Source organism: Mycteria americana, chromosome 8 (assembly GCF_035582795.1).
Source record: "Mycteria americana isolate JAX WOST 10 ecotype Jacksonville Zoo and Gardens chromosome 8, USCA_MyAme_1.0, whole genome shotgun sequence".
NCBI lineage: Eukaryota > Metazoa > Chordata > Aves > Ciconiiformes > Ciconiidae > Mycteria > Mycteria americana.
This window is the reverse complement of record NC_134372.1, coordinates 7,780,077-7,792,328: the sequence shown is the minus strand read 5'-3', so window position 1 is coordinate 7,792,328 and position 12,252 is coordinate 7,780,077. Positions and strand designations below refer to the sequence as shown.

Here is a 12,252-nt window from a genome sequence, read left to right as displayed (position 1 = left end):
AAGTACATGTGCAAACCACTGGAGCTTCGTGCACCAGCAAGACGTGATGGCAGCTGGACAGGCTCCTCCTCAGCTGTCCACACAGCTGCTTCTGTTCCCAGCCACAGCCCCAGCCACGCAAATTCAGCCTGGAAATACAGATGTGCTTTTGTGCTTGCCCCTGTACGCCTTCAGTCTCCAAAGTCTGGACCAGGATTTTTAATTAACCCTGGAGAGGTGGAGACCAGCACCTTGCACTGACGGAGCTTTTCATCCCACAAACGATCTAACTCAGCCCAAATAAGTACTCTCAGGGGGGGAAGGAGGCTTGCGCCATGTATGAAGTGCTGGGGGAGATAAGAACAGAGACGCTGTCGGTGGTTCCTGAGCGGTGGGAGCTGATGCCAGGAAGCTGCTGTGACTCACAAAACTTCACCCAGGTTAAGCAGCACCTACCCAAGAGGCCACAGGCAACTGGTCCCACCAGGCCCTGGGAGACTTGAGGCAGCCATGGCCCTGCCCCTCACCTTCCCCACCTTCCTATCCAAGTGGTGTTTCACAATTTCCCTCATCCCAGGCTTGCCAGAGTGGAAAAAACACCTCCAAGTCACACGTGATGGGGCGACCACGCACCTCCGCTGGCCAGGCAGGCGATGCCGGAGCGGCAGCGAAACGCCAGTGTGCTGGCAGCGCCCGGGCTGCTTGGACTTCTCCCAGGGGATATTTGGAAAATGTCAGAATAGAAACTTGTTGACAAAAACTGGCAGTGTTTCCATACGGGCACAGCCTCGTGACCAGGTTGAAACACTCCTATTTCAGCAGTGCTGGGTGGCAACAGTTGATTTTTCAGGTCAGAATGTGTGTTCATTTAGAAATGTCTATTATTTCACAGCGCTTAAAAAAAAGAATCAAAACCAAAACATTTGGAGGAACCTGCCCTTCCTCCCATTAGTTTTTAGACAGGATACTTTCAAATCCATGTGTTTTCCTACCTCTTCAGGACCCATTTCTAACATGCAGGATTTCCTCCTGGAAAAGAGCACCCTGGCTCCAGGCCCGGCATTTGGGGTGTTTGGGATGCTCGGGAGGGGTGTTGCCAGGATGCCGTCCCCCCGGCAGCGTGGAGCACACTGAAAGCCTCCTCCAGCCAGCACAGCTACTCTCAGAGCAGAGCTCCTGCCAGAAAAAAACACCCCAAAACCACCACCTTTACACAACTACCCCAACACGAGCTGAAACTTCATGGGGTGGAGGCAATAGCCAGGATGGATCCTGCCTTTGCCGCTTCACATCCTTTCTCCCAGGGGGCTGGGGTGGGCTCCGCCAGGGCGAGCCCCACCGAGCCAGCCCTGCTCCGGCTGGACCCCAGCCCCAGTGCAAGGGTCCTGGTCCACCCACTCAATCTGGAGCACCCCCGGTGCAGGGGTCCTGCTCCCCCCACTCAGTTTGGAGCACCCCCGGTGCAGGGGTCCTGCTCCCCTTTTTCCCCCCACCCAGGAGCATCCCCGGTGCAGGGGACCCCAAGGACAGAGCACTCCCGGGGCGGGGGGTCCCACTACCCTGCTTGGGACGAAGCACGCCGGGCCCAGGGCGGGGACACGGCGGAGGGGCTCCAGGGCCGGAGCAACCCCGCCGGGCGCCCAGGGCCAGCCCCGGGGGCGGGCAGGCTGCGGCCGGGGGCCCTGCCCGCGGCTCGGGGGTGCAGAGCACCCTCTCCCGGCGCTGCCTGCGAGCAGCTGCGGGGACTTTTTTTTTTTTAATTATTTTGTTTTTATTTTTTTCTGCCTGCCAGCCCCAGCTGGGGCGGCTCGTCCCGTCCCGTCCCGTCCCGTCCCGCCCGGTTCCGCCCGGTCCCGCCGGGCAGCGGAAGCCGCTCGCCGGGGGATGCAGCACCCCGCGCCCCGCGGCTGAGCGGGCTCCCGGCCGGGGCTCCATGGGCTGCACCGGCAGCGCCCTGCGCTGCTGCCCCGCCGGCGGCAAGGTAGCGGCTGCGGGGGCTTGCTGGGCTGGGCTTGGGCTGGGCTTGGGCTGGGCTTCGCGTGGGGTCGGGGCTTCGCGTGGGGTCGCGGCTCGCGTGCGACCGTGTGCGTCCGTGTGCGTGTTGTCGGGGTTTGCGTGGAGTTGGGGTTCGCCTGGGGCTGCGGTTTGCGTGGAGTCCTGCTTGCAGTGCTGGGGAGGGGGTGTACTGGGGACACCCGGCGTGGGTCCCCCCATGCCCCGGGGAGCAGCGGGGCTGGGCAGTGCGGCTGTCCCCGGCTGCGTGTGACCCCACCGGCATTGTGGTGGGGAAGCCGGCACCGGGCACGGCGGGAGTTGGCAGCCACCTGCCCTGCTGCACCCTCCTGCACCCCTCCGGGCTCTCCCCCCACATCATGGAAGGGGACTAAACCAAAGGGGCCCATACTAAAGGAGGTGCAGCATCTGGGGTGGCAATGCCTGTTGGAAATGCTGGTCCCGTATAGGACAGGGATGGGCTCCCCCAGTTAGACCTCTGCCATCCTCCCACAGCATCCTCCCTTGTCCCCAAAGTCGTGTCCCTCCTTGTGCTGGGTCCCCCCTTGTGCCAAAGGCAACATTGCTGGGGGGGAATGCTCTGAGTCCCCAGCAGATCTCGGTGCACTGCACTGAAGTGCTCTTCTGCAAGTTAAGGTCTAGAAATTATCTGCTGCTAATTATTACTATTTTTTGACGTGCTCATGCTGCCTTAGCGCCCCGCCATTGGCCTCAGGAGTTGTTTGTGAAGTCGGATGTGCTGTGCATACTGGTGTCGGTGGGTTGGTCACTGGAGGGTGGCAGGGGCAGGAAGAAAGTCGGAAAGGCCCCGCGGTGCTGGCGTGCCCCCCTACACGGGTGGCCCTTTGCAGAGGCAGCTGTGAGAGCTCGGCCGCCTGGGACCATGCGGCCGAAGCACAACCCGCTGCTGGGATGGGTGGGGGGAGCAGGCGTGGAGCTTGCACGGCCCCGGAGATAGCAAGTACCTTCATTTACAGCACTTTCAGGCTTGGCTGCTTCTCCGTATCACGGAAAAAAAACCCACTCTTCTCTATGTCATAAGATCAGACACTTCTGGGCTGGTTTGTGACTCTGAGAGCTCGCAAGAATGGGCATGGGACAGGGAGAAACGGCAGCCCAGAGGCCCCAGGTGTTGAGAGCTGCACGTTTACCGAAATGCGGAAATTTAAGTCAGAGTCATTTGCCCGCAGACGCCTCCCTTCCTGCACTTGCCCGCTCTCAAGCTCTTCTGCTCAGCCTTGCGGCGCTGCTCACCGCGATTTGTGCCCTACAAAACAGCCCTGCTGCTGTGACTAAGTTGCAAGTTAATCCTGAAAGCAGCACCGAAAATCCCCTTTATGGTAAAAAGGGGTAAGGGCAGGCATCGAGCTGCTCCTGCCCACGTTCTTGTGTCCAGGGTACCAAAAGGCGGGGTGGGAGACCTTCACCCTCCCGCTGCTGATGGGTGGACTTGCAGAGCTGGTCCCTTAGGGTTGCTTGGGGATGGGGGAGCCCTCAAACCCCAGGGGAGAGGCTGGGCAGACCCCAGGTGCACGTCACAGGCTGGGGGCTGTCATGGGGCTGGGGGCTGCGGAGGCTTTTGGGGCCGGTCCCAGGTTGGAGGTGACCTTGGGGAGCCCATGCCGGGCTGGGTCCAGTGGGTGGACGGCATACCAGGCGCTGCTGCCTGCCCTGGGGGAGGCGGCTTGGCAGCCTTGTCCTTTCCGTCACCGGTCCGCGGGCAGCAGGGCAATAAGGAGGCACGGGCGCAGGTGCCATGGCCAGAGCCCGGCCCTGAGCTGCGGGCATCATCCCCAGGGGTCCCTTCGCCTCCCGGCTCCATCCACCCGTGCTTGGCCGCTCGCCATTCAGCCATGCTGCCGGCGTGAGAGAGGCCAAGACGCCTTCCCGAAAGATCAGGACTGGGGCTTGGCCACCTTCCAGGGCTGGGGTGAATTTATTTTGGAGATATAGAAACTATATGTAGCAGCAGGAGCCAGGGAAAGGTCAGGATGCAAAACTCGGGGCTGTCAACGGCATGAAGGGTTTGCGTACGGTCTGCGGCACAGATCTGACTGTACGAGAGGTGATAGCCATCTTGTAACACAACCATCGCCGGAGGAAAAACAGCAGCAGAGTCGAAGACAGGTCCCACAGACCTGTGCCAGCGTTGCTCTGGCAGCGCTGAGCATCTGCTGCAGGTGCCGGGCAGATTTTAGGGTCATGGGCCAAATCCTGGCCCCTTTCTCTACAGCCACAAAGCAAAACCTTGTCCCCAGGAGCAGAATCAGGATTTAAACGCTCATTTCCTGCCTCTTTGTGATTTCGTGCTGATGGTAACGTTGCATAGTTTAATTGCTTAACATACTTGTAAAACAGGAAAAGAGGAAGAAAAATACAGTACAAAACCCCACCTCACGCTAAAAGCTGAAGCAGAGGCTGCAGCCGACCCAGCTGCCCGCAGCCGCCTGCACCGTGCCGGCTGCCTCTGCATGGGTGCTCCCCACCGCTGGCACCTTTTGAGATGCCTCAGGTTCTGCTGGAAATCCCAATTAATCCATCCATAAACAGTTTTGCTCCAGACCATTAGAAATATTCAGTTCTAAGAATGTAGATACTTTTTTTTTTTTTAATAGCTAGAAGGTATTTTTTGGCATGAGCCTCCTCAAAGCCAAAACCAGAGGTTTCCATCCTGAGACCTTACAGGATAAGCAGCGCTGCCAACGGCCTGCAACCTGCGGGACATTTTGGGCTGCTTCTTCCCTGGGTCAAAGCCCTTCCAGCTGGAGCAACTCCCAACCTGCTCCCTTCACACACAGTGGATACCGGGACTGTCTTCCAGCTCTCCAAAATGCTCCGGGCGATACCAGAGACGCGGGTGCCACGTGCTGCTCTGGAAGTAGCAGCAGAAGGTGCCTCTATATTTCAGTTAGTTTTCAGCCACGTTTGGCTTTTCACCATGGCTTTGGCGGTGGAGCTCTCATCCCAAAGGACAATTGAGTGCTTAGGAGTAAAATTAGCTCCAGACACTATTTTAATTGCTCCTAGAGGTAGGAAGGGTGCCTTGCTCATAGCCTCAGGGCAGGTATTTAGATTCGTCTGCTGATGCTGGCATACCTCTTGCTCCCTTTAGCCATTTCTGAGTTCAGTGTAGTTGTCTCAAATCATCCTCCTTGAGTGGCTGAGGGGCTCTGAGGCCCCGTCCCACTGGGTTTGGGGCATGGGGGAGAGGTGAAAGTGCCCTGGATCCGTGCTGGGGACATTGTCCATGCTATGGGGGTGATCAGCCCTGGGCTCTCTGTCCTTGGGCATCGCCTTCACCAGCGAGTGGGACGCACGCAGCCGAGGCGGTGTGGTTTGGGCAGGTGAGGTTTGGGCATCGCTCCTGGAGGAGGTACCAGCATCCCGCTCCCAGCAAGGCTCAGATCATCCAAAACCCTTGAGGGCTGTGTGACCCCACCGTGCCAGGACAGTCCCCCCGCACAGCCTTTGCTTTGTCGCAGTAAAACCGGGGGGAGGGAGGGGGTGTGGGGGTGTGTGTGTGCTTTTGAGGTTCCCGTGATGCCCCCAGGCTTGCGGAGCCCTGACTGCCTCATCCACCCACCTCCCACCAGACTCCAAAACCCAGCACGGGACACAGGGTACATTAAATAGCAGTGGGATGCACATCAGCGTCAGATGGGCGCGGGGGGCGGGCTGGAGACCCTGGGGACCCTTTGCAGGCAGGGCTGCCGAGGCTCGATGGCATCCCGGGGCACCCCGCATTTGCAGGGCGAGCTGTGTCGACAACGAGATTAAACCCTGCGAATCCTGACCGCCTGCTGCTGGGCCACGTTCAACGCCACGGCTGCTCACGCCATAGAAGGGAAGATAAAGCCGTGGCTTCCCAGAGGCTCAGAGTTTTCCTCCAGCTTCAGAAGGGGGGCTGCAGGGGAGGCGGAGGCAGGGACGACTGTTTGCTTTGCCTCACTTTTTTCCCAAGCCAGGCTCCCTAATCTGGTCTGTATTTGGCCATGCCGCCGCGACAGCGGGGCCAAGACAGGGCACAGCCAGCACAGCGGGGTCCCCAGCACCCCACGGGCTGCAGGGCTGGTTTCGTTAGGGACCGGTGTTTTTAGGGGCAGCTTTGCTGGGGGCTGGAGAGCAGCAACATGTCTGCAGGTGGATTCCCTTGCCCACGGTGCATCCGCACCCCTGCCCAGAAGCATGACCCGGTGATGGGCATCAGGGGCGAGATTTGCCCCACACCAGGGAGGCCAAGCTGCAAGAGCAGGCGAGCTTTGCTTCTATCTTTCAGCAACAGATAAAAATATATCCATCTCCATTTTTTTTCCTCCTCCCTTCCAAGTGACTAAATTAAACCCATGCAGGGCTGGAAGGCATCCCACAGAGCAGTGCTGCTGAAGGCAGCTCCCGGCTCTGGGTTATATCAGCCCCGCGGCAGCAATGGGAGCGTGCGGGAGTACGTGGGGCTGAGCAGCACATTCCTGTGCTCCTGAGGTCATCGCTTGCGCCGCGGCCAGCCCTTGCCTGCTGCCAGCCGTGCACGGGGTCGGCATCGCCTCTGATTTATGGGTATTTTTCATTTCTCACTTCTGCTCCAGCACAGACTGTGTCAAAGCCCGGCTGTATAAAGCACTGGCAGAGGGGTGTGTTTGGGGTGCTGCAAGGTGCCAGGGACCAGGCTGACCCTGAGCATCCCGAGGCAGCAGGGACAGGGCAGGAGGAGGGTGGCAAGGAAGCGCCGGAGCCCTGCCAATTGCTGCCTGCTCTCCCCCACCAAATTTTTTGCTGCCAGTGCCTATTTTGCACCAGCACCATGTCGGGGGGGGGGGGTTGTGAGCATCCCCCAGGTTTTCCAGCCGGCGGCGAATGCCGCGTGGCGAAGCATCCAGGGCGCAGGGAAACGGCACGAGCTCAGGGCTGCCTGCCAGGCAGCGCGTGCGCACCCGTGGGTGCTCGGGGCTGGCAGAGGGCAGGGCGTCGGGGAGGGACCGCTGCTGCTCGAGCACCCGTGTCGTAGCAGGGCTGAAGCACACTCAGCGCAGGGTGCCTGGCTGCAGGGTGTCCTCTGCCCGCAGCCGCCTGCCCCCTCTGTCCCCCCCTGCTCCAGCCCCCTCTCTCTCTGCCAGAGACAGCTAAAAGCCCAGCAGCAGAGGGACTCCCAGGAGCTCACGGCCTTGAAGACAGAGAACGGTGAGAAGAAAATGTGTGTCTCCCCCCGCACTGTGCTTTCTCAGTGTGATATTAAGAAAGCAGTAGGACAGACCCCATAGGACAGACCCCAGGGCGGCCAGCCTACGCCGGGGCCGGGGAGGATGGGGATGATGGCTGCAGCCTCCACATGGCGCTGGTGCAGGCAGACGTGATGTCATCCCAGAGACGATGGCATCCCATCCTCTCAGGCAGACAGGTCGTCCCCAGGGCAGGAGGCCTGACGAGCTCTGTCCTCTCTGAGCCTGCGCCATCCCAATTAGTGCTAATTTGCACCAGGGAGATGGAGGGGAGGTATCTGTCCAGTGGGAAGAGGACAGGGGCTGAACCCAGGCCACTGCGCTGGCAGGTCGGCTGCCCAGGACATCCAAGCAGCCCGCTCAGCAGGATGCGGCCGGTGCTGTTTCAGCCACGTTTGCGTTGCAGCCAATGCCACGCTATCGCCTGAGGATGGGAAGGAGAAGGCAGCGCTGCGAGAGGAGCGGACGGAGAGCGCGAGACTCCTCCAAGGCCAGGAGGAGGAGGAGGAGGAGCGGCTGCGGGATGCCGGCCGGGCAGGGACCACGAGAATCGCCCAGGACGTTAACATCCAGGTCGGTCGATAAGGCGAGTGCTGCTGGGGGCAGCAGCCGGGCAGGGAGCGTGTGGCCAGCCAGGATCTCCCAGGATCACGGACCTGGCACACGCTGGGCTGGGCTGTCCCGTTTTCAGGAGAAGGAAGGGGTTAGGAAGGGGTTAGGAAGCCCGGAGCAGTGCGGGTCTGGCAATGCGTCACGGGGCGTGGGGAGGGACAGAGAATCCCTTACGCCAGGTCAGACACATAGGGTTTGTCATCTCGCTGCTTCCCAGGTGGAAAAGGGAAAAGACCTGGAGCTGGAGGAGCAGTTCGATGCCCTGAGGAGGGAGCACACGGAGACCCTGCGAGGTGCGTGCCAGGAGAGCAGGGCTCCCTGCAGCCCCCCTGCCCGCTCCCCCCCACTGCCGGTGCCCCTCCGGCTTCATGCGGGATCATGGGGATGCTGCCCCCCTGCTCCCCAGCACTGTGGGGCTCAGGTGGGGCTCGCTGCCCAAATGTCCCCGCACTGGTGATGCTCAGTTCACGTCCCCCCTGCAGAGCTCCAGAGAGCGCATGAGCAGGAGAAGCTGCTGCTGGCAGAGTCCCACCACAGGTCCCAGGCAGCCTTACAGGTACCCGTGGAGAAATATGTGGGGAGAGGGTGCTCGTGAAGGGCTTGAGGACCGTCTGCTGGCTCTGCCATGGTGCCCTGAGCTCCTCAGTGGCCATCTCGGTCCCTGGTGTGCCTGGGGACCACGCAGGCTCTTCCAGCCCTGGGGTTATCAAGGTGCGATAGCCCAGGAGTGCCCCTGCTCAGGAAGGAATCCCAGACACCTCCCATCCTGCTTCTTCCCCGGCTGCCCTAGGAGACGATCGAGGCGCTGAATTCCCAGCTGAAGTCCTTCCAGGAGAGGATGAAGCGGGTGGAGGAGTCGCTCTTGAGCACAGACTACAAGAGGCACATCCAGGTACAGGGAGATGCGGGACCGGTGGCCTCTGCAGGGGGGTGTCAGGGAGGGGACCTGCTCCAGGGTGCTGGCCCATAGCCAGGGGTGCTTCTCCGATGGACCCTGAGAGCAGGGGATGGGGGGCTGGAGCCAGGGGGGGGCACAGGACAGCTTAAGAGGGGAGCGAAGCCCCATCCCTGGGAGGTGCATGGGCTGTTAGCGTGCCTTGAACATAAGCGATGGGCGAAATGTGGTGCCTTGTGGGTACAAACCCATCCTGGGCCATGCAGGACCCCAGCCAAGAGCACTGGCCTGCTGGGGTCATGCGTGGAGGGGTGAACTGTGGCAGATGCCCCAAGCGCCCACCCCGCTGCAGCTGCCGCATCCCCTGTGCCCCGCAGGAGCACGGGAGCCCCAGCCCCTTCTGGGAGCAGGAGCTGGAGAGCCTGCACTTCGTCATCGAGATGAAGAACGAGCACATCCACAGCCTGGACAAGAGGCTGCTGAACCTGGAGACTGTGGTGGGTTCAAAGGGGGAGTTGCAGGTGGGCTTTCCTCTTTCCATCTCTTCTCCCCACCTGAATCCCATCCAGCAATTGCAGCTGAAGTGGAGCTGGATGGAGCCTAGTGGGCTCAGAGTGGGGAAGGGACGTGGGTGCAATGCCACCATGCTCCCACCGAGCCAGCCTTCCCCCCAAGATGGGGCAGCGGGGAGGTCAGAGGCGCTTTCCGGCTCCCTCCTCACCCTCGTGTCCCCCTTCCAGGCGGAGAGGAACCTTCTGCTGGAGGAGAAGGTGAAGACCCTCCAGCAAGAGAACGAGGACCTGCAGGTTCGCACCCAGAACCACTTGGTCATGGCGAGGTAAGCGCTGGTCCCACACGTCCACCGGCTCCCCAGTGCACGGTGGCAGGGTGACAGCAGTCGCAGGTGGCATCTCCAGTGGGAGGAGAGGTGGCAGCGGAGGGAGGGAACACATTGCAGCCTGTGGTGCCACCAGGCGCTTTGCGGGGAGCGGAGGGGGCTCGCGGGCGCTTTGCCCAGCGGCTCCGGCAGCACATGCCATTTGCCCGCAGGCAGCTGTCGGAGGAGCTCCTGGCCGCCCGCGGGGCCCTGGAGAAGGAGTCGCAGCTGCGGGAGCAGGCTCGCCACGAGAAGGAGGAGCTGCTGTACCGCGTGCTCAACGGCGGGGACGGCTCCCCCTTCCCCACCGCTGCCGGCGAGGTGCCCCTCATCGCCACGTAGCACGCCGCCGACCGGCACCGCATGCTGCCGGGGGGGGCTGTCGGGGCTTTCCTCTGGGCGTGGGAGCCCAGGGCCGCTCTCACAGGTGCCCCTGCTGCCAGGGCAGGCCCTTGGGGCGGCCGAGCCCTCGGGGTGGCCCTGTCCGACCGGGGCGATGGAGCATTTCACAGGACGCTTGCGCCTGCCTTTCCCCAGCCCATGCGGGGCTGCAGGGGGTCCCCGGCCACCCACCTGTGCCATCCCTGCACCCCTTCCTCTGGTGGGAGGCTGTGGGGGCCTTTCTGGGGGTAAAAGGGGTCAGCCAGGACACACAGACATGCATTGGGCTGGATCCGACCCAGCACTTGGCTCTGAGCATAACCAACATCAGTGCTGCCCGGGGGCACGGAGGTGAGGAAGACGAGGCGGTCACTGGAATGGTACGGGGACAAGCATCGGGAGGATGAGGAGGGTGCTGGGGACATGGTGGTGTTCCGGTACCTCACTCCCTGGGGAGCATCCCTGGGAAGTGCATGGCCAAGCCCAGGGCTGAGCCATGGAGGCTTTCACAGGGCGGCAGCAAAGGGCAGGAGGGATGGGTGTATCTACCACCTCTGGCACTGCCCTTGCCACAGACCACGTCAACCTGTCCTGTTTTGGGGCTCAGCCTCCTGCTCAGGCTGCTCCGAGCCAATGCCACCCACTCCTGCCGTTTCCAGTGAAAGCAGGGCTTCCCCTGCCCAGGACCTGCCTCGCTCCCTGGGGAGGGCGGCCAGGCAGGGCTCCCACCCGTGCCCTCCTCTCCCCATCGCCTCCTCCGTCTTCAGCAAATGGCTCCCAGGGGTTGCTCCTGCGCCCCAGCTGTGCCTCCGCTGACCGCCACACAGACACCAAGCCCTCTTTGTCCCCGCTGCCCATCAGCAGCACCACCAGCCCCATCTTCTCCCCTGAAGCCGGGCAGAGGCTGCGTGCCCGGAGGTGCACACATGGGGAGCAGAGCATCCTCCCGAGGGGAAGCAGGCTTCAGCGGTGGCTGCCAGCAGGTCACATCCCTCCCTGCTCTGAGCCAGCACGTCCCCATGGGGGAAGATGCTGCCAGCACGGCTGTGGGGCCGCGGCTCAGGGCTGGATGCGCACAAGCACTTTCCGCTGGGTGCACGAGTGTGGTGGGACGGTCACTGCCCTGGGGGCTGTCACTGGCCTGTCCCCTCCCCAGGGCTCTTTAGCCGGGGGGGGGGGGAGGGTGTGTGTGTGTCTGTGCGTGTGTGTATGTGTGTGCACCGGGCCAACGTGCTACTGGCTGTAACAATTACAAGTCTCTAAGAAGCAGCAGCCTCAAGAATCCCCTGTCAGTGGTTTTGGGGACCGGTGCAGGAACATCTCTCAGTGGAGCCGTGTGCCCCGCACCTGGGGCAGGGGGAGAACAGGGAGGGGTGGGAGCAGGGGCCACGAAGCCACAACAAGGGAGCCCCAGAGGAGGCCCCCGCTGCCGGTCCCCCTTTTCCTGCTCCTTCCCTTGTTTCATTCATTTCAATGGGCTCCCAGCACAGGGCAGACCCCGACCCTCCCAGCCCTGCCAAGCCAGCAGGGCCGCCGCAACAGCCGCATCCGTCCTTTGTGCCGATCCTTATCGCGGAAAATATTGGCTGAATGAGGCAGCCAGGAAGGCAACAGAGATGCAGGGTCCGGCTCTCACCCGGGCACCTCCACGGGGTGCCCAGAGTGGGAAATGGGGGTGCCTGTTGTGTCAGAGCAGCGTCCCCCCAGGGCACCCACTGCTCCCTGCATCCCCACTGCTCCCTGCATCCCCACAGCTCTGGGGACGGGTGGTGGGGCAGCCTCCAGCTTTGCACAGCAACCCCAGGTGCTGTAGCACCAAAGCAGGGGAAATGGGGCAGGTTGCTGCCCCAGCAAATCCTGCCTAGCTGGGGTTGAAGGGGTCAGGATCTCTGGGCAAAGGGAGATGAGGCTGGTGGGGTCTGGCATCCTGCGCTGGGCACCTGGTACCATGTCCCACTGCCCCAAAGGCAGATCCTGTGTGGGACCTGGAGGAATGTGCCCGGCTCTGGGAAAGGGGAGTGCTGGGAACCGAGGAGGAAGAATAAATGAGTCCAGAAAAGGATTTCCCCATGGTAAGGAGGAAAAAGCCCAGCCCAGGCAGTGCCTTGGCAGTCATGGGGGTCCAGGCAGGTCAGCCCTGCCGGCCTCGGGGTGCCACGGCAGCGTGGACGGTCAGGACAGCACGAGAAGTCACCACTCCACTCTGCCGTGAGCAGCTGAGAGGCCAGGGTGGGCGAGGGGACGGGGGGAAGTTGGGGGGACAGGGGGCTGCAGGGAGAGGT

At 62.0% G+C, this 12,252-nt stretch overlaps 1 protein-coding gene across 1 annotated transcript; it reads left to right on the top strand.

The window, feature by feature from the left end:
• The first annotated feature begins 1,662 nt into the window (after positions 1 to 1,662).
• Positions 1,663 to 11,218, top strand: CCDC69 (coiled-coil domain containing 69). The gene is made up of 9 exons (XM_075510034.1): positions 1,663 to 1,960; positions 7,104 to 7,167; positions 7,612 to 7,778; positions 8,035 to 8,110; positions 8,300 to 8,373; positions 8,608 to 8,709; positions 9,090 to 9,209; positions 9,453 to 9,550; positions 9,763 to 11,218. Exons 1-9 carry the CDS (start codon positions 1,913 to 1,915, stop codon positions 9,929 to 9,931), a joined length of 918 nt encoding a protein of 305 aa, XP_075366149.1. The 5' UTR covers positions 1,663 to 1,912; the 3' UTR covers positions 9,932 to 11,218.
• Positions 11,219 to 12,252: the final 1,034 nt, after the last annotated feature.